This window comes from Scatophagus argus, chromosome 7, assembly GCF_020382885.2.
Source record: "Scatophagus argus isolate fScaArg1 chromosome 7, fScaArg1.pri, whole genome shotgun sequence".
NCBI classification, from domain to species: Eukaryota; Metazoa; Chordata; class Actinopteri; family Scatophagidae; genus Scatophagus; species Scatophagus argus.
In genome coordinates, this window is record NC_058499.1 from 7,228,745 (window position 1) to 7,256,377 (window position 27,633).

The 27,633-nt window shown below is 41.4% G+C and overlaps 2 protein-coding genes across 5 annotated transcripts in view; one reads left to right on the top strand and one right to left on the bottom strand.

Moving 5' to 3' along the window:
- nell2a (neural EGFL like 2a) overlaps window positions 1–14,176 on the top strand; it is a 79,575-nt gene extending 65,399 nt beyond the window's left edge. For all 4 annotated transcript variants that reach the window (XM_046394272.1, XM_046394271.1, XM_046394270.1 and 1 more), the window contains 5 exons: window positions 2,060–2,200; window positions 5,172–5,365; window positions 7,984–8,160; window positions 11,184–11,408; window positions 13,344–14,176. In XM_046394272.1, the coding sequence (XP_046250228.1) occupies window positions 2,060–2,200; window positions 5,172–5,365; window positions 7,984–8,160; window positions 11,184–11,408; window positions 13,344–13,385 (779 nt within the window). In that variant the 3' untranslated portion in view covers window positions 13,386–14,176. The remainder of the gene's footprint in view (window positions 1–2,059; window positions 2,201–5,171; window positions 5,366–7,983; window positions 8,161–11,183; window positions 11,409–13,343) is intronic.
- A 6,183-nt stretch (window positions 14,177–20,359) lies between these two features.
- Window positions 20,360–27,633, bottom strand: part of tmem117 (transmembrane protein 117) — a 38,606-nt gene continuing 31,332 nt past the window's right edge. Inside the window, exons 6-8 of the mRNA XM_046394838.1 lie at window positions 25,843–26,002; window positions 23,135–23,264; window positions 20,360–22,108 (exon numbers count right to left, since the gene is read on the bottom strand). Coding sequence (XP_046250794.1) covers window positions 21,420–22,108; window positions 23,135–23,264; window positions 25,843–26,002 — 979 coding nt within the window. The 3' untranslated portion in view covers window positions 20,360–21,419. The remainder of the gene's footprint in view (window positions 22,109–23,134; window positions 23,265–25,842; window positions 26,003–27,633) is intronic.

Here is a 27,633-nt window from a genome sequence, read left to right on the forward strand (position 1 = left end):
TTGCTGCACCTCACGCGTCCAATCTTTTCAAGTCGAAGGTGTGAATTTCGACGTCCTAAAACACCGCGACACTTTAAAAAGTTGATTTGACAGCCCTCTCAGAAACGTCATGCAGTAATTGTAGCTGACAGGTTTTGCTGAGATAAAAAAGAGAAGATGACAAATCTTTTTGTTGAGGGTGTAACCCCTCTGTTGTTATAGCCAGACAGTCAAGCTTTTAAAAGGTCTGAATGAAATTGGCTGAAAATAACTCATTTGCATATTTTTAGACTTCACTATCAGTGTCTGTTATAAATAGTATCTGACTGCTTGCTTGCGCTTTGAACAGTTTCATGCAGCTTTATTGTGGAGAAGAAGAAGATTCAAACAAATTCAGCGTGATTTTTTATTTAATATGTTGGCAATACACCTCATCCAGTTTTTCCCTTTTAAAGCTCCCTGTTCTTTTATCACACTGAAATTCACGCGCAACAAAGAGCATTGGATATTTCTCTTCATGAGTGGGCAGAAGTTATATTAATTTTCAAAGATAGGCTTGTTGTGCTATTTGCTGTCGACTTTAGGCAATGTCCTTTTAACCCAGCATTGCTGTCCTAAGAGGAGAAAATTAGGTCCTCCTCTGCTCTCAGTAAACTGATGTAATTAGTGAAATGCAAGCCTCCACTTTAAAGTCTGCCCCCCCCCCCCACGCAAACACACACACTCATACACACACAGAGCTCTGTGAACTTGGCTATCATGAAACACAGAAAAAGGGAATATGCTGTAGGTTTTTTTTTTTTTTAGCAAACCTGTGACTCAGACAAATGCGGGTAATTTTTAAATAGATAAGGCCCTAATCTGCGGGACATTTGATCAACGGTTAATCTGCTGCAGAAATTCTATTAAAAGGCTGAGGGCTCATTAGCCAATAGATCTTAATCCCATTACCGCCCGGGCGGTGGGGGACCATGAGCCCGGCTGCCAGTCGCTCTGTGGGGGATACTGTTGCAGGCAGTCGTGGATAAGGTCAGACATGGCACGCTGCCATTTTCATAATGAGAGCAGAGCATCATGCATCATGCACAATCATAAAAAAGCCATCACTGGCTATGCAGACACATTTAATCACGGTGCATGTCTGGGCCTAACATATTTAGCCCTACTGTGTAATAACAGGCTTTATTTCCCCTCTCATGTGGGCCTGGCCCTTAGTTTAATTAAATGTTAGCTGAAATATCAGAGTAATCTGTCTCTCTCTCCATGTATTATGCTCATTGTTGAAAATTATATTGGATTCGTTCCTGGCTGATGCGTGTAAGAAAGTTGCGGGGTTGCTTGTAGAAATAAAGGGTTTGAATATTGGCCTGTTGTAAGCAGAGGGAGGAGGAGGGAGAGAGTGAAAAAGAGAAATGAGGAAACATAGATAACAGAGAACGACAGAGTGGGAGAAAAAGTAGAGGCATGTAATCTAAGTCTTTTGTGAAAGACAAGAGCTGAAGGAGGAGCGCAGAGTCAAGGATATTTCTAAGTGGAGCTATGTGAAAGCAAACATCAGCTCCATCTACTGACAGCCACCCACAGGATGTCTTAGAAGGTGTGTCAAAGCCCTTTTGCTGAGCTTCTTTGTGCGTCATCTCAAAGAACCTCCTTGGGTCCAAGCAAAGTTCAGTGAAAGTGTGCACACGCACACACCTCAGAGTTGAAATGGTTGCCTGTGTGTGTTGGCGGATTAGACTGCACTGGATTTTTACTGGCATTTCAAAGCACAAGCCTGTCCGATCTCTGGCTTCTAAGAATAGGCTGGTTATATTAGATTCATTCATTCCCTGCTATCTTTTATTGATACAGATGTCCTTCTCCTGTTATGCAACTGCGCTTGATCAATAAAGCCTACAGACTAGATTCGGCCATATGCTGGACTCCTGTTTTGTCAATTATGAACCAGTCTTGCTGAAAATGCCTACCAGGCAAGAATGGAGCTCAATAGCCAGTTTCACTGTGAAGAGCATATTTTGAAAGCAACATGATAGTGACTGTATATGGATGTCTTATTGCTCTACTTTTCTCCCCTCTTCAGATATTGATGAGTGTGCAGATGGATTTGTCGAGTGTGATAGTAAATCCACTTGTGTCAACTTGCCCGGCTGGTACCACTGTGAGTGCCGTGATGGCTACCATGACAACGGCTTGTTTTCCTCCAATGGGGAATCGTGTGTAGGTAAGGGGCTAACCTTCACTCTCTTTAGGCAAATATAAATCTTGTGGTGAAAAAGTTTTATTTCTTTTATTCGATTTTAGGGTTGCAACTGGGATCAAAGTCAATGAAGTCATAAATCACTTTTTTTTTTAATTTAACATTTGACACAAAAAATGTTATCACAAAAAACATACTTCAATTCAATTCAGTTTATTTATATAGCACAAAATCACAACAGACTGGCGTCCAGTCCAGGGTGTACCTCACCTCTAGTCAGCTGGGATAGGCTCCAGTCCCCCCACGACCCTGACGGATAAGCGGTATAGAAAATGAATAAATGAATAAAAATCACAACAACAGTTGTCACATGACACTTTCCAGTTACAGCAGGTGTAGACCAAACTCTGTCACTGAGCAATGAGCAAGAACTTGGCAACAATTGCGAGGGAAAACTTCCTTTTTTTAAAGGCAGAACCCTCGGAGCAGACCTCAATGTGGGCGGCCATCTGCCTTGACCGGTTGGGTTGTGTGTGTGAGTGTGAGTGAGAGAGTGAACAACAGTATGTAGTATAGTAGCATCGGAGTATATAGTATAGAAATGATAATGACAGTATTAACAATAATGACTTTGTTAGTATGATAGTGGTATTTTGATAGTACAGGTGGTAATAACAGTCGTTGGTGTCGAGCAGAACCACAGCAGGAGGTCCAGACACGAGACGAGAAAGCACAAAGACTCCAGGGAAAAAGTCAAGTTAGTGACATGCATTGATGGGATATGAATATGTGTGGAAGGAGAGAGAAGCTCAGTGCATCATGGGAGATCCTCCAGCAGTCTAAGCCCATAGCAGCATAACTAGGGGCCGGCCTAAGCCAGCCCTAACTATAAGCTCTATCATAAAGGAAGGTTTTAAGTCTACTCTTGAATATAGAGAGGGTGTCTGCCTCCCGGACCAAAGCCAGAAGATGATTCCATAGGAAGGGAGCTTGATACTAAACTAAAGGCTTTGGGTCCCGTTCTACTTTTGCTGACTCTAAGAACCACAAGTAACCCTGCATCCTGGGTTAAGTTCTGGTTGGATAATCAGGTACTACGAGCTCTTTGGGATAAGATGGTGCTCGACCATTTAGGGCTTTGTATGTGAGGAGGAGAATTATTTTACATCCAGTACCTGATTATCCAACCAGAACTTTACGATCCCAGGATGCAGTTCTTATCTTTAAAGTCTAGTCTGAATTTTACAGGCGCACAGTGTAGAGAAGCCAACACAGGAGATATGAGTCGTCTGTTTCTTGCATGTAAAACACACCTTTGGAGGAAAAATGTGAGATATAAGGTATATGAAAACATTTAATTCACAGGTGATTTTTCTGTGAAAAAATTCTCATATATGTGCTGGATATCATGAATGTTTCATGTCATGAAAGCATGATTTTAATGTGAAAGAATCTTTCTGTTCCTTTTCCAGGATAGCTTAAGCCCAAACATGTTTATTAAATTTGAATATTTATGTACACAATTTACATTTTAAAATGTGTCTATGAAGTTGTGCTTCCACCTGGATGTAAAATCTGTTTAACACAATATGATGTTTTGATACATGCATACAATTCTATCACCCAAATAAGGTTCAAATTCTGGTTCGTATCTTTTAGAGTTGCAAGAATATGACCTTTTTGCATCTTACAGCTCCACAAAAATGAATACCTCATTAATTTTCCATCAAATGGCTCCTGATTTCACATCTCTGTCCAATCACTGATTTTTTTCTCTTTCATTTCTAGCTTTAGAATTGAGGGGTTCAGGTACAGACGGAAGCACAGAAAATAGCTCCTTTTAATTAAACAGAACTTTGCTCAAAATATGAGTCACCGGGCATCAGGAACTGACTCGACTAGTGTTTTATAAGATGTTTTGTTACAGTTTGTGTGGAGTGATGGCATGATTGGGTTGGTATGTCATTATCAGTGTGTTTTCCTCCCAAAATGTCAGCTTGCCTTTTGCAGCCCGTTCATTTTCTAGAACATTCTCTCTGATACAGCCCGTCAGAAGAAGTGTCAGCTGTCAAAAGAGAAACCCTCAATCTGCAGTAACATCGAACCATTCCCTGTAACAATAGTGCTAACGCTGCTCTGCTCGTTGACCCCAAGTTGGCTGTCAGTTTGAGTTGGTAGAGGCAGGAAAAGAAGCACATTAAAGGCACTCTCAAAAAACGAACCTGACTGTATTTCACAAAGCAAAGTTATAATTTGACCAAAAGTAGGTTTCTGGGTTACATTGCAGTGGTGTACTCTGTGTTTCCCCCAACATCTGAAAAATGTTGCACTGCTACATTTTACGGTTCAATTCAATCCAGTTCAATTCAATTTATTTATTTATATAGCACCTTATACAATCAAAATTGTCTCTAGATGCTTTACAGAGACCCAGAGCCTGAACCCACGAGCAAGCAGACAGTGGCAAGGATAAACTCCCTTTTAACAGGAAGAAACCTTGAGCAGGACCCGGCTTGTAAGGGAGAACTATCCTGCTGATAGTCAGCTGGGTGAAGGAGGAGAAGAAGGGGTAGACAGGACAGAGAGGATGAAAGAGAGAGAGAGAAACATACATGCAATAAACATCATGTATTACAAAGGGCAAACATGACAGGTTGTTATAACTGGAATTCTGAAAGTTGTATATATTTGTTTTTTAGCTGATATGTTGTTCAAGTTAGTTACAATAGCACTACATAGAAGAAATACATGGGCAGCAGTGTTTGAAGTTTTGACACCAAACTTGAAGTTTAGCAAGTTGGTTGAGAGAACAGGTCTTATATTGGTCAAGAGGACAAACGTGCTTATTGAACTTAAAGCCTTTCATTGACCTTCACCATTTTACTAAGAAAACAACAGCAACAACAAAAAAACAATCCATTTCCACAAGTCATGCATAAACTGTCACCTGTGCTGAGCATATGCATGATGTCATTTTTTTTGTGGTCCCCCACAGATATTAATGAGTGCAAGACAGGGAGGAACACCTGCGCCAACGACACAGTGTGCTTCAACCTGGAGGGAGGCTATGACTGCCGGTGCCCCCACGGGCACAACTGCACCGGCGACTGTATCCATGACAACAAGGTCAAGCACAGTGGGCAGATCTGGGTGCTGGACAGTGATCGGTGCTCAGTGTGCTCCTGTCAGGTAAGAAACAGAGGGAGGTGGACACAGTGCCAGAGTGAGACGAGAGACAGACTGAGAAAAGCCACAGCTCAGGTAGATGGATGGGAAACAGAGGGAGTGTGCTCAGTGTCAGTGTTAGACGAGCAATGATGTTCCCTCTCCCTGTCTGTGCATGTGCATCCGACTGGTCTGTGATTGAATTTTCTGTTCTTTGTTTGCTCTCTCCGCTATCCAAGTGTCTAAACAAAGAATAACAAAGCAGTGGTAAACCTGTTCTTCCCTATGAATGATGCCATCTCCCACAGGGCCAATCAGCAACAAATGTCACCTTGTTTTGTCCCGTAACCATACTGTTCCCCTCAAACCAATCAGTGGCATTTTGAAAAATACGGAAGCATAGCGGTGCCACGGCCGATGCATTGTTGTTATTTTTTTATTGTTAGTTTTTCAATTAGACTCGACGCGTCGACGGATAAAGCACCAATGTCTTCCCACCTTTGCACCTTGCGTGGTAGCATTACAACCCAGAGCCATCAACAGTTATGACATCAATCGTTTGCACCAAAATTCGGCTAATTTGCTTCAGTTGAGTTCAGTTCAGTTGATAGTAGTGCATTTTCTAATTCAAACTGGGTAACTTTGCTGCACAAATTTGCACCTAGTTGACCTTCATAATCAAAACATCTTCACTACTTCTTTGGAAAAATGTTTTATTTTGAGAAATGACAAATCCACCGATTTTACATGTTAGTGATCAAACAAATAAGAAAGATACCAATTAATTTTTGGACATATTAGAATGCTACGCAACGCTTCCAAAAGTGACAAAAAAGTGACTGCGGATGGAAACACTGACACAATAAACTTTGATGTTCCAACGACGTTGACAATGACAGTGATGTCTTTGTGATGAGCATTTTAATTAAAGTGCGGGAGCAATCTATAATGATTTTTAAAGGTCTACTAGAGTGACTCAGGCTTTTCCATGTAGTTGTTTTGATTGATTTGTGACACCACAGTGACAAGGCATCTGGGAACAGCTGATCCGAGAAAACTCATTCCATCGTCCCATACGCATTTTCTTCTCCATGATTATCAGGTCACGGACCAGTCATACTTTGCATTTCAGCGTTTCACTCAACCTAATGCCAAGTGTCTGGCAGTAGTGGAAGGTGATTATAGTGGATTAGTGTCGGTAGTGAATGATCAAGCTGCAAATTATTCATTTGATTACAAAGGACCAGGGCAGAAATGGCTCCCTAATTAAATGAGTCATATTAATTGATTTGGAAGATTGAGGAGCTGCCTGTCAAAATTAGTTGTATCGAGCGGCTGGGGGAGCAAAGGAGTAAACATGTTATTGTTTTGGAGGTGGGCGGACACAGCTGGATATTAGATGGAGAGCTGATGGAGGAAATCAAGGTCAAACATCACAGAAAAGACAAATACTGGAGTGTGTCCAGACTGAGGTTGTGCAATATGCAAATAAATTATTGTTTTATTCTGCGTGGGGCACCAGATGGGTGTGGTTTACCGGATGAGTGCATCTGTCAGCAGGGGTTGCAATTTCTAAAAATATTTCAAGAATAAGTTTTATTTAATTGGCAGGAAGGGGAAAATAATCAGTGTACGGAAACTCTCGGTATCGCTGCAGTACCTCAGCATTGAAGGGGACCAGAATCCAAAATGAGGCAACAATTAAGAAAAATTACACACAACAGCAGTTAATATCTGGGTAATGAAGAACCAGCAGGTTTAGATATACATTTTTATTTGTTGTGCATTTTGCAAATTTTTGTTTGCACAAATACCCATTTTGATATATGTTGCAATATTTTAGGTTGTTTTATCTATGTTTTAAGCATTATTTAATGCCTAAACTGAGTTTAGGATTCTCTCCATAAAGTGAAAACTGTGACAGACCAAAAATATAAAAGCAGATAACGCAAAGTTTGTCACAGGATTGGGAATAAACAATAATGACAAAGAAAACCAGTAAATATTCATGTGAGAAACTAAAGATTGTTTTGCCTAAAAATTCACTTTTCACTATTCACTATTCACTCAACTATTAATCAGCTGTCAAAACAGCTGGCAAATTATTTTTTATATGTCATGTATTTGCCCAACACTGTGGTTGGAATAAACATTACTACATTTATTTCCTTCATCATTTCTACATTTATTTCCTTAGTTACAGATTAAAGTGGCAGGTGAGACTTGGTGAGAAGTATGTGACAAAGGTAATGAGCTGAATTCAGACCCACAGCAGTTCTTGTATATGTGGAAGGCAGCTTAAATCACTGAGACAACAAGACAGCCTTAGCAGCGCATCTTCAAACACCTCAGTGATAAATAAGGAAGTCCTGAAGAACCACTGTGCATCAGTATTCATGAAACATATTTCAGTCTTGTGCGTCTTGCATACAGTGCGAGCTGAGGCCGAATAAAATACAGTTTCAAAACAGTTGCTTGGAACAGTTTTTATTATCAGCATGAATTTTTAACGATTCCATCAAACAAATGGCCTTTTCTGTGCATTCATGTGTATGTGTGTGTGCTCATTGCCTGTGTTCAGTGTTTAATCGTGCTCATGGGATACATGTGCTGCTTTTGCCCCCCCCCCGACCCGCACTCAGGCCGGCCAGGTGATGTGCCGCAGGATGGTTTGCGACTGCGACAACCCCAACGCCGACCTGTTCTGCTGCCCGGAGTGCGATCCTCGACTGAGCAGCCAGTGCCTGCACCAGAACGGCCTGCTCACCTACGGCAGTGGGGACACATGGGTGGAGAACTGCCAGCAGTGCCAGTGCCTGGTGAGTAGTTACACACAAACGCAGAACCTCCCCGACACGTTCACGAGCTCAGCTGATGCTTTTTTTATTCAGAGGCAGATACAGTGAGAGTTAAAACAACATATGCAGACATTCCTGTGCCATGTTGCCCACACAAGAAATGTAATAAGCACTCCGGTCTCCATGGAAATGCTCATGATGAGAGATGTGTTCTGTAGAGAAAGTCAAGGACAGAAGTTTTGTGGCAGAAGAGAGGGGGAGTGATGAAGAGGTGAATAGGGAGGTTGCAGAGAGGAGAAAATTGCTTTTCATCTCGTGGCAGAAGAAAGGGAGCAAGTAATTAGTGAGATTTTAAAGAATTCAGAGGGCCCTCCGCACTGTTGTCTGCTGTAATAGAATTCTACGTTTTACTGAAGGATACGTCCAAGGTTAGGAGAACAGGAGAAAATGTGTGTGCTTCGCAAGTGGGAGGCTGCAATACTGTGTATTGTATGTTTGTGTTTTGTGAGTGTAGGCTCGTGTTGATTGATGAGTATTGAGTGTCCTCTGCATGCAGTTCTGTTTCTCATACAAAACAAATGAACGCTGTGTTCAAAACATGAATCTTTCGCAGTGTGACATCTTCACTATTTTCTGTACGTGTCCACATTTCCAAGGTTTGCACGGTGCCGCCATTTAAAAAAACAGGGAAGCGTCTCACATGTGTTTCCCAATAAACCCGCCAAAAACAATAAATCGTTCCCGCGATGCCCTTCTCAGCCACATATGCATATTAAATACAAATGTCATGCTTTACATTCTGCCCCACCGTCTCGTCCCATCCGCACTCAGCTGTGCCACACACCCACACCAGTGTCACTCCTTCTGTTCAGCGGCTCACAAATCATCTTCACTGTGGATCTCACAAACACTTTACTCCTTTTTCTTCTTTCGTCCCTCATTTTGTTGCCTTTAAAGATCGGTCATACTTGTATCTCATGTAAGTTGGCACCGGTCTGACAGATTTATGGTCTGAGCAGCAACAGCAATGCCATTTCCTCCCTCTTCTCCCCGTCATTGTAATGCTGTCCTGATGCCTGAGCCTGAGGGCTGCTTTTTGGATTTCTTACAGCGAGCCATTATAGAAGAGCTTGAAAATCACTGTTCAGCTGAGAGGCAGCGCGGAAACCCAGTCGGCTGCAAATAAGCTCGCTTGGCTTCACTCTCGCTGATGCTGTGCTCGCTGTCGGCGCTTATATATGTTGACACAAACACGTTTGCGAAAGCTCGCCGGTTGCAGCACCAGAGCGCACATGCAGTATACAAACATGAGTATGTACAGTGCGTAAACGCCTAAACACACATGTAGTCATGTTTGAGATTGTAGGCACGCCTGTCACCACGGCTGCACGTGCTTACATACATCCAACTGTACAGCCCTTAACTGAGGTAAAACACACACACAGTTAGAGATGTACAGAGACGTACGCGCACAGCAAAGGACCACCAGCTGCACAGTCTAAAGAGCAGCACTTGAAAGGGCGAGGGAGAAGGCTGCTGTGAGATACCGTACAGGGGCTCCAGTAGCGTGACAGGGACGTGAAATGAACCTTGAATGCTGCTACACTTAGCAGAGCCGTGGCTGTCCAGGCTCAGCAGGGGCCTTAAAATACACTGCGACAGCAGGCAGATGGGCAAAACATTTTTCCCCAAGACCAAGATGTGATTCCATCTCCGGCATCCCGTGCAGTCAGTTGAAACCAAGAAAGTGGCCTATGCAGAATGTGCACACATGGGCCACTTGTGATTTGCTATCATGTTAAAATCGCTTAGATCAGAGGAGGATGGTTTTCCTCAGCCATAGGTTGTACTTTAGGTTGAGGTGCGTAAAAGAAAAGAGAATGATTGCTGCAGGCTAATTCCCAGGCAAAGATAATTGTCACTAGTTTTAATTCCCTGGAGGCATTTTGTAACATGCAGTCAGTTCTTACATCTGCCTATGTAAAGAAAACAAAGAGATTAAATTACAGGGAGGTACCGCAAAAGCAAAAGCCAGATTTGAATAATAACCTTCTGAAACATCACAAAGAAATGAAAGGAAGTTTCCACACCAAACTGCTCTGCGTGAAAGCCAAATAAAAAGCTGATTGTATGGCAAATGACTTTCTCCTTTGTGATCATAGGCCACATCTGCATAGACAGACAAAGATGACAGAGTCCCTTATCACAGTGTGGGACAGATACCTGAGGCTACATTCAATCCCTCCCGTTGGCTACGGGGGATTTCCCACTTCAAATGTTTACACACCACTTGGAGACAGGAGTGGGCATTAGCACCATGTGAGCCGCAGCTTTATAGCCGGCCTAATTTACTACAACGTTTCTAAAATGCTGAGCCAGATGATTTTCAGTGATATTAAATATCCCCAGTGGGACAATTGCATCCAGCTTATGTGCATGTATGCCTTTAGTGTCTCCTTGTGTGTTTAAACATACACATTCTGAGCTCATATGTCATTTCCTGAGAGGGCGTGAAGCTGAAACACTTACCGACGACACCGTAAAGCAGAAGCGGGTCAGGCCAGAATGATATAGCATGCGGCTGGCAGAACGTGTAGCGTGGGCCAAAATATAAATGGCCTGTTTCCTCAATAGAAAATGGCAGCAGGAGAAATCCAATACAGCTTTCTGTGCTGAAAGTTTGCTGTGAGATTAATATGAGAACAACAATGAGAGAGCGTGACTAGAACAAGTCAATTAAAAAGCTGGAGCATTTACCTCTACAGACTATATATATATATAAAAATTGCTGACAGCGTTGGAAGATTGCTCTGCTCATCTATATTTCCTAGGTACCTTAACAACTTTTCTTTTTTTAATCAAATAGGGACGCTCCCCCTAGCATTCAAATACACAGCGTCAGGAAAAGTATGGGCATTTGCATGAATAACTTGTTTAGTCATGGAAAATGCAATAGTGCATTTGCAGAGATAATTTGTAAACTTTCTCTGCTTTTCTTTTGTCTGTCTGTCTGTCTGTCAAATTGTCTCTCTCCACCTCCACAGCAGGGGCAGGTGGACTGCTGGCCCCTGCCGTGCCCGCCTGTGGATTGCGAGTTTACGGTGGTGCCTGAGGGCGAGTGCTGCCCCCGCTGTGTCACCGACCCCTGCCAGGCCGACACCATCCGCAACGACATCACCAAGACGTGCACAGACGAGCACAACATCTCACGCTTCAGTGGTTCCTCCTGGATTAAACATGGCACAGAGTGCACCCTGTGCCAGTGCAAGGTAAGGCGCCAGCCCCGCCGGCAGCCTCAAAACAGCAAATTACAGTTGGCCTAGTTTAATGGCAGACAAGACACCCAAGAAAAATGGTTTTGAAAATGAGAATTCTTTGTGCTTGCTCAGAAAAAAAAAAACGTACTGTACACTGTGGTCCAGACTTTGCATTGTTGAGGCAATTTGTGCATCTTTAACACCTCGCGGCTGTATTTATCTCATGTGGCGGTAAATATGTCTGTCGGTGCTGATGCAGCTGTTTGGGATCTGATTCTGCGCACAGACCTTTTGCAGGTTGAAATTTCACCAGATTTTACAGAGCTCACAGGACCAGACATGGTGAGGGAGATCAATGAAATGAGTAACACCCAAATTATTTACTAAGAACTAAGGAATACACACAGTCCCACATGATAGCGCTGCCTATCTGATACTCACAGTAGTCGTCATGCATAATGTGAGAGTACTGTGTTTTTCTTTTGTTCAAAAGCACAGTAAAGAGCAGAGAGTATAACAGATAAGACATTCCTTCTCAGAATTTTGCTTTCAAAAGCCTACGTTTGATATTATTAGGGATCATAGATCTTCATGTCCAATTTATATTTATTAGCAAGAATACAGTGAATATTCTGTCACGTCTTTGAAGCAAGCATTCAGCATTTTGGGAAGTATACATATTCATATTATTGCCAAAAGTCACTGAAGAAGATAATACTCATACATCCGTGTGCTAAATATGAAGCTACAGTCAGCAGCCAGTTAGCTTAGCATAAAAACCGCAAACAAAGGAAAACTGCTTGGCTGCCTCAGTCCAAAGGGCACTAAATGTTCGTGCCAGCACCTCTACAGCTCACTAAGTAACTTTTTATAACTTTCATTATATCTATTTAAAAATCAGAATGTGTAAATGATAAATTGTGGTTACTATTTTGTGACCGAAGCCAGTAACTTCCTGGTATCTCCGCTGGTCACAAAGACAGTAAGACTCTTGCCTCCTTTTCTTTATGCTAAGTCAAACTAGCCAGCTGCTGGCTGTGGCTTCACATTTAATGTACAGATTTGAGAATGTGATCAATCCTCTCATCTAACTCTCAGCAAGAGCTATTCTATTAATAAAAATGAACTGAAACTTTGAACTAACAGAACCCCACACTGAGGAAACATCTCTAGGCCTCAGCTCAGTTACAGCAGGGAATCAGAGTCTGTTCTCTCTGCACCGAGTTCAACAAGCACATGTTTGCTCACGCAGTACTCACAGCGTACAGAGCCTCAGATATTCTATCTAGAAAGCTGAGAGAAATTCGCATAATTGCTTGTTGTAAATGAGGCGGAGAAAGCTGCTCTCCACAAGTTTTTGTTTTAAGTCTTGTGGCACAGAAGAGTCACTGAGAAAGTAAACCATGCAGGCGAATATCGTCTTCACTACCAATTGTGAGCATAAATTGTTTGCCTCTGCTTTAGAACTAATCCACCAAGACAGACTCCCTTTTCTGAGTTTCTAGGATGGAATATTTTCTCTCTGCCTGCGTGACAGGAAATGATAGCAACCATCCTCAGTGGACCACCAACTGATAAATTTTCAAAGTCTGCGTTGAATTCAAATACTTCAGCATGGATTTAATCGTTTTGAACGAGACTGGTACGCTCAGTTTTGCATTTTCAGAGCTGTACCTGCAAACCTCGTGATCTGGGGAGTTTACCAGTCCCCCAAGTTTACAGTGACATGACTCCGAGACCTTTCACATTTGTACTCTCAGTAGAATGTCGTCCTCTTGGATCGGTTGGTGCCAAAATGACACCCAGAGGAATTCTAAATGCCAAACTGAGTCCGTTTGCTGCAGCACCGCCGTCACATGAAAGTATTATCTGCTTGCTGAGCTTCAAAAAGAATTTACCTTAGTGTGACAATAATCCACTCGTGTGTCTCTTTCCTCTCATTTCCAGAATGGACACATCTGTTGCTCAGTGGACCCCATGTGCCTTTAGTCCTGGCAGATCTGAAGGTACCTGTACAGTGTTCTCCATGAAAAAAAAACAACAAAAAAAAACAACAAAAAAGTAACACCACCCCAATGTCTCTTCACTGTCCTCCTTGCAGGCGTGGGTCAAACAGTGTTTTGCATTGTTAGGATTTGTTTTAGCCTGCTGAACCAGATGGATGGGGGTTAATCATCAGGATCAGGATAATTCATACAATGTCACGCTGTCAAACACAGACAGTTGTACAAGTTTAACCTTCAGGTACTTTCTGCTGATTTCTAGCTCTTATTGTATATCCTGCCTGGTAAACCACACCCATCTGGTACTTGCACGTTAAGCATTAAAAAGAGTTGCGCAAATACTCTGTGACCCGCGTCCGCCTCCTCAACTCCTCTTTATACCAAATGCAAACCTATGTCATACCAAACAGATGATGGACTACAGTTTCCTCGAACCCACTCTTTGTTCTGCCTCACCACTTAGAGTGAACCTTTCAGGATCACTGTTCCCCACTCCGAATCATCGCTACATGAATCTGTAAGATATTACTATTACTGGCATGACTGTGCTTGATGTCCAAACATTTTTGCTGATTTCTAAATTCTCAGTGATGATGATGATGATACCTTAGATAGAGTATAAAGGCAGTTAGCATAAGGTTCCTTTGCCACATTTACGAGTTGTCTATATTATGTGGTGCTTTGTAGCATTTTGTTCCATTTATCTTTTTTGTAATGTTTTCTTTCTAAGCTTGTTATTGTGTAATAGTGAAATAAAGTATTTCCATTTACATTTAACTCTCGTCTTTGGCTCATGTATGATTTATTTTGTATTCATTGATCTAGCTAGGTACACTTAGATAGATCAAATGCAGTTGATAAAGGTTATAATGTTAATTTGTTGTTGAAATTGAGAGAGGTGATGATTCAGCTTTGCTGTACTTTTGTTTCTGTCATTTATTTCCCACTGAATTTCCCTTGGGATAAATAAAGTATCTATCTATCTAAGCCAAATAAACTCGACCCTTGTACAATGCAGTACTGTTCAGCAGCAGTACTCCCTCCTCCAAAATGATCACAAAGTTGAATCAATCTCTCTCTAAAACAGTTTCAATAAAAACTGAACATTATAACCTTCACGATGGTAAGACTTTTATGGCAGGACCTTTGTATTACACTACATTAAATTCAGCCAATAAACTGGAGTGTAGGCACATATTAATATTTGATACTGTTGATATATCAAGAAGTACCACTTAATAAGGGTTAAAACCCTTTATAAAGACAGCATGATTACAAAGTGTTGCTAAGGTGACTTGTAGCATTTGTATATTAATGTTGATCCACCTTCTCTCTGCATGTCATTTTCAAAGCCTGCTTATATAATCTTGCACACAAAAACAGTCCCTGAACTATTGTGGATGCCGCCCATTCAAAACTTTGAGTCTTTGTAAAGAAAATAAAAACATTCCTTTTTTAAATGATGTTTCAAAGTTCATTCTGGACCTTGAAAACCCAAGCTAACAAAATCATCTCCCCTCATTTTCAATTCACTTAATTGCCATGTTGTAAATGTTCAAGTGGCCCTTGAGGTGTGAATGCCTTGTAAACAACATCTGAAGAGTTCTGTACTCAGTCACTATGTTTTAGTGAATTTTCAGTCCTCTATATTGTGTTTCCCTTGTAGATGTAAGGGTGGCAGCTGGCTTATTTAATGAAGTGAGTGTAATAGTTTGTTGAGAAATCATTAGATTCACCAGGGAGTAAAAGAATATGTGTAGTTTTACACAATTTGTGCATGAAACTTATTGGTTGATAATAATAAGTTTCAGTGAATCTAATGCTTTACATACTCGATTAAAAGTGTAGTTATGAAAGCATTATCAATAGTTGTTAGTAGCTGCTGTGAGATTTTGCTTCATTATCAGACGCCAACTTTTGATTGATTCTGTAAACCGACCAAGTAAAATTTAATGTGAGGCTTTCATAGATCCAGTACTAATAACGTTGCACAGTGATTTGGATTTTAATTAAGGTCTCTTGTGCTGAATACACTTCGGCATCCACATATTTGGATGCAGAGCAATGACTGCCACAGTTGTAGCATACAGCTACCTCTCCTGCCTACTTTGTTCTGTGCCTCTGGAGATGGTAGTAATACTTGTATCGCAGAAGAGCACTTAAAGCTCCTAATATAATTATCTATCAGTTCACAGCCACGGACAAATGAGTTCAGCCTAGAGATGGCTTCGTTTCCCCATGGAGCAGTCTCACTCCTACCAACTGATTCCCCGACTCCACCTCGCAGCTGCTTATATTAACAAACACACAGCGTAATAGGGCCCATTTGTATTCCACTGCACTCTCTGCTAACCTGAGCTTTTTCTGGTCTTCACTCCCCAAAAAACTTTTTACCTTAGGTTACCAGGACTCCAAACTCATCCCGGAGTTGAATGATAGGGCAGTGGACAGTGGGCAGTTCACAGTGGCTGCTCGTAGGTTGGCAAGGGCACCATCTGGCCTGCTTTGGTCCAGTGGCTTCTAGCTGGTGGTGGCATGGAGCCAGTGGGCACCTGAGTAGTGGTGGCGCAGCAGGGCAGACTGGTCCTCCAGCTGGCTCCTAAATGTTCAATTTTCCATGGCGGTGCTGAACCCTCTGCAACAGATGCCTGGACCCACAGGGAGTCACTTCACTGCCTGTCCTATATATACCGTTAATGACCACACATATCATTGTGATTGTAGCTAGTGAAGTAAGCCAACAGAGAGAAAAGTCAGTTTTACTTTAGCAGAGAGTTTAAATGAATAAAAAAATGCATTAGTGCACAACCTTGTGTAGTATTTTTCAATACATTTTCACCTGTCTTCCAGTCACCAATTGGCTCTAACTGATCTGCAACATCGACTGCACCGTTTAATCTGCGGAGAAAGGTTTTTTTTATGTCACAGAAAGGACAGCAACATTCAATCACTCATATTAATACAGTATGTATGTTTTGACCTATACGAAAAATGCAATAAAAAATTTACCTCATGTCTTTGCAGACTGTGTTTCCTGTTTTTTGTCACAGTTTCACGAAATGTACAGGACTGACTGAAGGCACACATGTGGAGCCTCAGCCAAAACAAGAGGAGATGTCTGTATGAAAACAAACACAGAGACAAGTACAAATGCTCTACAGTCCCCTGGTGCCTATGGATTTGTTTTCCAGATTTAACTGGTGCTGCAGCTGAAGCTGAAATAATCAGAATAGCAACCATTCATCAAAACTCAATTCACGCTTACATTTCTGCATTCTCTCCCTCTCCAAATTTAAAAGACGACAGATCAAACTGTTCTGCCGCTGTAGCTGCATCCTCATATTATGTCTGGAAATAAGATGTTATGTCGATACTAATGAACAGGTTATGCTTTAATGCCACCATAAGGTTGACATAAATGCTTTTCGGTCAAATATCTCAGAAAACTACTGTATAGCAATACATTAAAAATTTGTGCAAATATTCCTGCCTCTTCAGGATGAATTGTCCTAACTCGACCCCATGACTTCATCTAGCACCATTAAGGAAAATATATCTTCAAAATTAAAGACATTCCCATCAGCCTCTGATAAGTATGAAATCAAATGTTTGCATGCTATCCCACGAAACAAAGCAATGTCTGACTATTCGCACAGAAGGACAAAAATTTAGTTTGCTTGAGAAGACATGCAGATAGACAAAAGCTTACCTACTAAGTGGACCATGATTTAAAATGTTTATGTTTCTGTTATGTTTTTTTCCCTCCATGCAATATAGTATCAATACGAAAATATGTCTTTTTATTACTTCAAAGTCCTCCAACAAGGTTTGCAATGTTCATGCTTGAGAAAAATGTGTGGTAAATATACCAAATAATGGTACGTATCTTTCATAATTGTACAGTACATCTCTTATTCTTTTTCTGTAAGTCATGAACACGCTGGTTCTGTGTTTCTTTGCATGTGGGTCGATGGTTTGAAAGGTATGACACACACACAAAATCTATCAAATCAAATTCAAATTCAAATTCAATTAATACAGAATTTAATTTTTTTTTCTTTTTTTTTTTTTAAAAAAAGCTGCTTCTCAGCACTAGATTATGGCTGGCTGCTCAAGTCTTCCCTCCAACAAAGCCCTCCAGCAGTGCAACACTTCTAAAACAGTCTAAATATTCATCACTAAATTCTTCATTTGACTGAAGAACAATTAGAATAAAAATAGACTCCCTTCCCCCCACAGAGGAACAGAAAGGCCAACATCATTATCACAAACCCATATCTGTGGACTGGGTCCTCCTGTGAGTTATTGGATGTGCTGAGACTTTCTCCTGAACCTCACGTCCCACTGAGAGGTATCAGACACCTGCAGAAGGAACTGGTGATGGAATCAGTTTCCTTTGTGGCCACTGGGGACAGAAACCATCTTGGATTTGGTGAAAGGACTGAAGGGGAAACCTTCTTGCTGGCTGGGACTGACTGCCATGATAAATTTCACTGAGCCTCCCAGAGTCACGGAGCTGTCAGCACAGAGTGATGGGCCATGCCAGGACATGATACACTGATCTAATTGGAGGATAGCTCAAAGACAGTAGAGGAGATCCAGTTGATCTGTGGCTGTGGCTTGCTTCCTCTAGGGGATTTTTCTGGTTTATATTTAGCTGTAGATACACTACTAGCTGTTCAATTTTTTCTTGTGTCTTTTCTGGTTTGGTTTGCTAGAAGATACTTCACTTTCTTTCTTCAACTTTATTTATTTTGTCAGTATATTCTTTTTTTACACACACCGAAATTCTTTCTCTGCATCACTGATTGTAACACACACACATGCACACACATACGTGAATAGACCAAACAGTAAATCGTGAAAATGTTTCAAAAATGCCTCCAGGAAGGCATCAACAAATTTGATGAAGGTCTTTAATAATTTGACGAAAAGCAGAGCGTAATCAATCATGAATGCTACCAACACAAATCCACTACACTGAGGAAGCAGTCAATACACCAGTAACACAACATGGTCATCAGGTTCCAGCACCCACAAACATTTTTGAAACCCGGGTTTTGATGTGTTCTCTCAATTACCGCGCGACCCTTCAAAAATCAATATCTCATTTCTCAGCCCAATGGCAGACTTGGAAGAGGTCTCAGTCAAACAGCTACCACTCTCTGGTAATGAGCTTTATTTTTCCAGACAAACAACAATCAACAGGAAGACCTTAAGTGTTCATACAGCTACTTGGTTTTCACACAGTAGCTATTTTTTCAGATTTACCATTACATCACCTCACTGATGCTGTTAGGGGTCAAGTTAGGATGGTCAAGATGGGAGGACTTCCAAATTCAGACTGTTTAGTTTGACTAACTGAACATCAAATGGTAAATCTGTCCAAGATTCTATAGCCATGCTAGTCCATAGCAAATTCAAATTGTTTCCCACTGGCATAAATCAAACAGCAGACAGGGCCAGAGCAGGTCTCTTACTAATCTGAGCCAGGTGCCATGTGTATGCAGGCTACATAATCAAGTGTCCTTGTGAAGATAGTATCATTATTTCTCATTTCGTTTGTATTAATTGGGTCAGCAGCTGCAAGAGGCTTGACCTGTGCTGTTACTTGGCAACGATTTCCCAAGCATATAGAAAAAAAATGTAAACTAGAACTTTCCACACTAGGAATTAGATAATAACATCAGCAATCTTTTCTGACATCATCATGACAATATTTTCCAACATTTTCTGATGTTACTGAATCGTATAAGGCAATTGAAACAAAACAGAGTATATGGCAAATGTATTCATTTATTGGTAACACAAGGTTCAACAGGCCAAGTACCGTACACCGAGCAAACACTCAAAGGATATTTCCTCTGCTGTGAAAAAAGCACAAATAACACACGTACTGAAGGTCAGTTTTGCAACAGAATTCGGTGAAAGTACTATGAACAACAAAGAGGAAGCCCTCAATTTTAACCAAAACACACCACATTAGAAACATATTAGACCCTCTCCAAAGTGGTTCTGCCCTTTGATGAGACACTAATATCTAATGTGTTCATAGAGCTGTAATGTATAAAAAGATAATTAGAGAACCAAGAGCTGCAAACCAATTATGCTAAATAAACTGACCTCTTCACAGAGTGGCCTTTGTCAAAAACCAGTGTTGTGGCAAATGTCTACGCACCTCAGGAGCCTCCAGTGTGTGTGCACACACACACACACACACACACAACATGCACACTACTAAATATAAAACACACACACACACACACAGGGAATTTCTGTAACAAGTCTGGGGTGTGCCACCAAAATAATTCTATACATTTTACAGTGTTTTATATAATCAATTAGGAGCAGCACAGGAGATCTGACTGGTTTACCTCCACCAACACACAGCAGCAGCCGGCCAATCAGAGCTGCGTGCCATTTATTTTTAAGATATGTTTACACACAAAGTGAATTTTAAGAGTCTTTTTTCATCATTATTGTTTTACTACTAGCATATAAATACAGAAATGCCAGAAAAATTTATAGCTTTGTCAAATTAATCAATTTTAATTTAACACTGCAAAAGTGTAAAATTATTCGGATGTCTACATCAGTTTGAACACAAAAAATGTTAAATAAAATCTTTCACGATTGGGGTGTTAGGCAACAAAGGATGCGGATACTTTTGATGGTTCTGTCTTTTCTGATTTTCCTGGTAGTACACTGAAGTTCATTACAATGCAGAGTGAAAGAAGAGCACATAAAATCATTTCCATTTGTCTATCATGGATATATATGTGTTAAGCAGCAATATTTGTTCAAAATTCTGAATTATTTAGTATCTTTGGTGAAATTACAGATTTAGTATTTGCAATTTACAGAAAATAACCAAAGGACATACTTTTTTGGACAAAAAACTCCAAATATATGTATTTTAAAGACCCTGTGAAGCACTGGGAAATACGTAAAAAGGCAGTGAACACTTTCAAAAGCCAGAGTAAAGACAAATGCTATGGGTTTCAAGTGTGATTTTTTTTTTTTTAAAGTAGGATAATGCTTAAAATATATTATTAAGTTTTCATGCATTTACCATGACTGTGAAACTGCTTCTCAAACATTCGACATTTATCTACACATAAAGGAGCCATGAGCTTTGAAGCAGAAGCCTCCCCTGCACTTCAATGGCATGTTTATGCCAAGGGCAAAACCACCTTTCTGACACTGTTGGTATTCAGCCCAGGTGCAGCAGCCACATGAGCAATCATGAGGTGGCTTGCTGGTTTGCTTTTTGATCTCTGCTGATTGCATTTATTATCTCTGCAACTAATATCAAGTGAGGGGATATGAATAGGTCACTGATGGTACATTGATGTTCATAATTATGTCATTTCAGCTAGAACGATGCATTGAAAATCCAACAGGAAAGATGTAGCACGAGAATAAATTAAAGTGATAAGTTTGAGGATTAAATGAGGTAACAATTGTCCATATGGTATGAAAGCTTATAAGACAGCATAAATAAGACATCTTCCAATTTGTTGCCTATAGTTGTATAGACTGTACAGAATATATTTCTGTCTGTATTTGAACGTACGAAATATCAAGGCACTAGTGTAACTGTAACAACTGTGATACAGTAAGATCCACCTGATCGTGGTGTCGAGACTGCACAAATATTCCTCTCTTATAGGCACCAAAATAGTTTACCTTGACAAAAGTGAATTATGAAAATGCAAAATCCAAGCAAGCACCATGTCAATTAAAAGTTTGCATTCTGTTTTAAAAGATGCGTTTGTTAACAGAACTGGAGCTGTTTTAGAGGCATTTAAAAAGACCATTTTACAAAAATATATTCAAACAAATGCAACTGCAATAGCCATCTGGGCCGGCTTGATGATCACTTGACATCGCCTTGTCCTATTCCTGGATCCAGTTGTGTTCAGTATCTGCTTCAGCTTGGTCTTAACCAAAGAAAAGCAACACTTTCAGATCATGACTTCGTCTTTCTCAGTTCTCAACCTGTCCGCAGGTATGTAGTTCAAAGTTTCAGAGGTTCATCATCTGTCACGGGGGAAAGCTTGTTGACATCAGAGGAGACTGCTGGTTCTTCCTGTTCTGCACTGTCAATCACGATACTTGGATGAGTCTCTTGTGTTTCCATTGAAATAGTCGAGTTTGTCGAGGGTGTTGCCCCAAAGTGTGGCCCGTCAACTGAGAGCAGCATGGGCGTTCCCGATCGTTTCAGACTATCGCTCATGGTCACATGCATCTCCTCTGGCGTAACCCCCATCTCCTTGCTGTACTCTGATGGCGACTTCCTCTTTATCCTCTCATATGTCTTGTCTTGGTTTTCAGTGAAGGTCTCACTGTCCTGAAATCGTCCAAACAGCCAAATGAAGAATCCAAAGAGGACGAACGCCGCCAGACTCGGGATAAAGGCCAGGCACTTGACGTCCAGGCTGGCTCCGATGTAGCGGCTATGGAGGAACATGTCCCGCTCCACGTAGGTTGAGTTGGTGTTTGGGTCGACGTTGGTGGAGCGCCACTCATAGGAGAGCGTGCTGTGGTTGAAGTTTATGAGTGTTTCTGGCTCCTCCACAGTGTAGATCTTCTCACCAGGCCCGACGTACTGACCATACTCGTAGGGCTTGTAGAAAATCTGGTTCTTCCACATGTTGAGGTCCAAAATCAACACAAGAAAAATGATACCGTAGTTGAACCACTTACCTGTAACAAGACACATGACTTGTATTAGATTACAAACCGAGGTATGTAGGAAGGAATAAACCTACACACTCTGCACAGATGATTTAACATACAGACAGCTTGATGTACAGCGCAGCCTGACTACAAACATTCAGAGGGCAGAGTCAGACAGGCAAATATGCTGTCACGTTAATTAATCAAGAATCCCTCTCCATCAGCTCATGCATTGAGACAGATAGATCTATCTGCAGGTGCTACTCTCTCGAGTATCTTCTAACAAGATCACTACATTACCATGAGACAGCCATCTCCCCAGGTTGACTGATAGCAGGCAGATGTCTCCCCTGGTATACGTGACACCTCTTCCTGTCCTCTCCCTGAGATATGCTCTTAATAAGCTTTTAGTTAAACCAATCACGCCGTGCTGGAGCGATTTCCATAATGCTTAATGGATATGCAATGCATTAGGGTTAACAACCTCTCGCGAATCACTGAGTGTTTGAACAGTTTAACATTTAGCACAGGCACATTGGTTATGCCTTCTCTTTAAGGTTGTGAGTCGCTGTGTGCACACGGCGGAACAAAATGGAGAAACTGTGAAGACAGTTTCAAGTGGGAAATTTAGTCACTCACAGAGAACATTAAGACACGGAGATGTAAAAGATGATGAGAGCTGTGCCTCACACGACACCAAGGAACGAACAGAATGGGAAATGCCGTTGCAGTGATGGAGCAACCTGTGTGCCACATCAGCTACACATGTATTATAAATGGTTGCTGTGGTTTAACCATCAAACTCTTTTGCATGGAAGAAAATGGAAAACTAGAGCAGGAAGAGCATATTTAATAGTCACAGTGCAGAAATAGGGCAAAGTAATGTCACACTTGTGAATGTTTTGGTTTATTTTTGCTATTTAATTACTTTATGAACATGGGTGTTAGTTTACTAACAACTACTTAGGAAAGCTTGAGTTACTCATCGTGAAACAACAAGATGAGTAACTCAAGATCTTTGTGTGCAGTGGCGGCGTCCATGTCTGCCGGTACCTGTGATATGAATGTGGTACTCCTCTTTAAAGATACGCTTGCAGACAGGAAGCTTGACCTTCACGTGGGTTGTTGACATTCCTGGTAGATTCATATCCAGGTCACCCATGAAGTGAGGGAACTCCCAGTCCTGAAACACACATACGTGCACGCACGCACACACACAAACATGTGAATTTAACTTGCAACAGTAATAACGTAGCCCTGGCTGTAGAAAACTGATCACATTTAAATAACCACATTGACATGACAAATGTCAACCATGGATGTTGAACACTTCACTGAACTTTCTCATATTAGCTGATATTAAGTCTCCGTGGAGTCTGTTCATACACTGACTGGAGGTAAAACATGGTGAAAGCCACTGTAGACTACAGTGTTTACAGCCTTGTGGAGTGTACTGATGTGCACAGGGATTTAAATATGTCAAAACACATCAACAGGCACCCCAAACTGACATTTAGAAGCTGCCCAATGCCCTGCGGTGTCACTTAGCTCTTTTAGCTAGCATGCGGTTACCTTTGGTGGTTAGTGGCTTTGAGGAAAAAGCAGTCACTACTCTTGATGAGGCACATATTCAAAATATTAAAGAAATTCGTTGTCAAGAAAATTTGGAGAGCCTGTTCCTCATGTTCATACACCTGTAATTACTTGCTTTGTATTATGGAAGCATGCAATTAAAATGGCACAAACCGAAGAAATTAATAATAATAATCACACAAAGAGACGGATGGCGAAGAAAATTAAAATGTTTTAAAAATGTTTCTTTTGACTTAATCATCTCACAAATGAGCTTTTCTCATCTCTATTACAGGAAAAAAAAGGCACACATAATTTCAGCGCATTCATTTTTAGATTAGCTACATTCCCCCTCGGTGCCCATGATTTGCACAGAGGTTCCTGCTACACCACATTACCACATGTCTGCATTCACTTTATCCTCATGTGATCCAGAGTCTCCCATGCCAATATCTATGAACAGCATCACACCTCGGTGATGGCCCTCTGGATATTAATTAAGTCCCTCAGTCCTCTTCCATATAGCCGCAGTATCTGTTGCTACAACACTATAACAGGCATGGCATTTAAACCATCTCCCCATATAATGAGTCTAGGCGACATAAAAGGAGTAAACAGGCAGGGTGGATCAGCATATCATCCACATATGTAAATGTATACAGTATCCACAAAGGACATAGATATCTGACATTCAGCTGGGAAATACAGAGAAACTGCACCAATTATACACAGAACTATTAAAAAAAGAAAAAAGAAAAGTAAAACCCAGCTCCAAGGCAAATCCAGACAGGTCATTAATTGGGGCATTAATTAGTTTGAGAACAACAACACCCATCTTTTCTCATGGAGGTGAGAGATTAACTATGGCACCCTGGGCTGGAGGTGAATGAAGCTGTTGGGAGGGCGATGGCAGATGAATTTTTATTGACTAGTGGAACGCAGTGACGGGTGCCAGTGCGTGGGCCATGTAACGGTGCGGGCTAACTCCACTCATAAATTACTGTAGTAAACATGCTTGCTGTACACTGTGCAGAAAATGAAAAGGGCCTGTCATAAACAAATCTATGCGAGCAGAGAATGATATACCGCCAAGTCAGGGAGGGAGAGGGCATCGCGGATGTCAAAATATGGAGTGCGCCCTTCGTGGTTTTTTCAGGACACAGAAAAAGCTGGTCTCAGCAAGACACCAGCATCTTAGTGAGGAAACTCTTGCATACTGTGGGCTGAGCTGTTTCTATATATCTGCATAATCACAATAATTGGGTAAATGAATGAGAAAAACACCGCAGCTTGAAGTAATCACTGGCCAGAGCAGCCAAAAGCCCTCCTTAAAATAATGAATTGTTTCAATAAATAAGTCTAGAAATCACTTTTAGCGGTACCCTTCCTAATATAGATTACCATGGCGATTATAATGGTGTGCTTGCCAGGTTTCTGTGGAGCAGTGTGTTTGTAATGCTGGAAGATGTTCCCTCATGCAGTTGAGCTCTTAGTAATTAGCATAATCAACAGAGTAGAAACGTATATTTAGGAGAGACCAAATATTAGTCTTACGCTGTGTCCTCTAATACCCACCAACAAGGCCTGGTGAAATATGTTCATTAAGCATTTGGAGGAGCCATGTTGAATTAGGCCCACAGTCAAAACACATACATGATAGGCCTGCAGTTCAGGCTTCTGGCTAGTGCTCTCTTTCTCCTCAATACACACTTGTGTGGTTTTTTTTAGCCCAGACACACACATTTGCATATTCATGAGCTACTGACACAGGCTTTATTGATGTACACTCTCCTATGGGAGGGAGGGAGGGAGGACATTGGGTGGGAAAAAACTCCAATCTTGTGAGTCATCATTAAAGAAAATAAACTTGGCACACAAGGGAGCTGGGAAGGAAAGGGTGAGCTCATGGCTGAAGTCTGGGAGGGATGGAGGGACTGAAAGAGACGGGATGTAAGGAAGTAAACAACCGTTTGTCTGTACATTTGTGGGTGAACGTGCATGTTTTTGTGTCCATAACAACTGAGAGTGATCAAACCCCACTCTTACGCTGCTCTGTGCCGCATTGATGATGATTGGGAGGGAGGGGAGTTGGCAAGATGGGTAGAGGAGTAAGCCAAGAGAAGTCCCAGCTTCCTTTTATTTTTCTTTTCTTTTTTTTTTTTTTAATTGGCCACAGGGGAGCGGTCTACCTGCATGACAATGAGAAGGTCGAAGACCAAAATGAAGGAGGCCAGAAAGGCTCTGGAGACCTCGTCACTGGGCAGGAAGCCTCGGTTCAGGTTGTCCCAGCTGATCCAGTCAGTGCTGATCACCAGAACCACCACTGACGTCAGAGAGATGAGCACTGTCCTGCAGGGAGAGGAGAGCAGAGGAGAGAATAAAGTGTGGAATGAAGGAAAGGAAAAAAGGAAAGGAGAGGGGAGGAAAGAAGGAAAGACAGGTTGAAGGGAGGAGAGGAGGGGAGAGGAGATGAGGGGAGAAGAAAGAAAAATGAAGGGGGAAAAGAAATGAAGAAGGAAGGAGGAAGGAAGGAAGGAAAGAATAAAGAAGGTGTGAGAAATGGCAATGTGAGGAAAGGAGAGGAAGGAAGGAAAAGGAACGTGAAGGGGTGGAGAGAGGAAGAAAGGAAGGAAATGAGAGGAGAGAGAGGAAGGAAGGAAAGACAAGGACAAGAGGAGGGGTGGGGAAGAAAAAGGAGGGTAAACGTTTTAAAGAGAAAAGAAAATTTAAGGAAAAGAGGAGACAGGGAAGAAGGACAGAAGGAAAGCAGAGGAGGAGGGGCATGAAAGGAGGCAGGAAGGAGGGAAAGAAGACAACGGGTAAAGGAAGGAAATGAGGGAAAGGAAAGAAGAGAGCAGAGCAGGATAGGCGGAAGGAGAAAAAAATCTCTGAATGACAAAGCACAAAGTTAAAAAGTATAAGAGAGTTAAATGTCATTTTGAAATTTCAAACTAGATGAGGTGCACGTTTAACATTGCACATCTCGGAAGACAAACAGCTCCACTTCCACACCCACATCGAATGCGAGAGAGGAAAAATCAAATAGCGTTCAGCTTTTCCTTTCATGGACTCGGCAATGTGTTGAACAACAATTTTACCTGGATTTGAAAAATGGCAGCAGATCAAGCTTCCAGGAAGATAAATGTGCATCTGTTTGTGGATGCAGAGACAATGCAATTCAAAACCCCTCTGCATACACATTTCCATGTATTTACATATTTAACATGAGCCAAAATATTTCATTTACCTGCATGATTTATGTGGGGTTTTTTTTCTGTTTTCATTCACACTCTCCGAATTGTGTTTATGTCACATTGTTGTAACTCTGCATTTGCTGTTTACTGGGAATTATCTGAAGACAGGCGCAATGACAAAGGCTCATATTATTCTTCGATGTCTACTTTGTCTCAGTGTCACACCACACATCGGCTGGCTGCATTGCAGATACTGAATGCCAGCTCGTATCCCATCTCAGCTGTTAGGGAGATACATTATGAGGATCTTTATTATTCCACAGTGGGATTCTTGTTCTTGTCCAACTTTTGGTGCTGTCCTCCTACAATTTTCCACAACCTTTCTGCATAGAGTTCTCCAGCAACACATTTATCAATCATATTTCAAGCTACTGAATTTCAAATGATGGCTCGTCAAATCCAGCATTGATTGTGACAGTGCAAGTGAGGGCATCCATCAATAAAATGAAGGGCTACAGAAAAAGTCACAGAACAATTCATCTGCTTGCATTCTAATGGCAGGTGAATCAATTGCGCGAAAGGAAATGTCAAACGCGGCGGCCAAACTCTCTTTGAAGTTTGAGATGTCTACGTTGTGAGCTCTCTGTGTACGAATCAAACAGATGTCAAACTCTTTCAACCATTTTCGTCTTCACATGTCCTTCACTCCTCACTGTGACCCTAACATGAACCATCAGAGAGGCGTTTGCGTGTCAGTTTTGACGGACAGCACTGAGACGCTTTGGT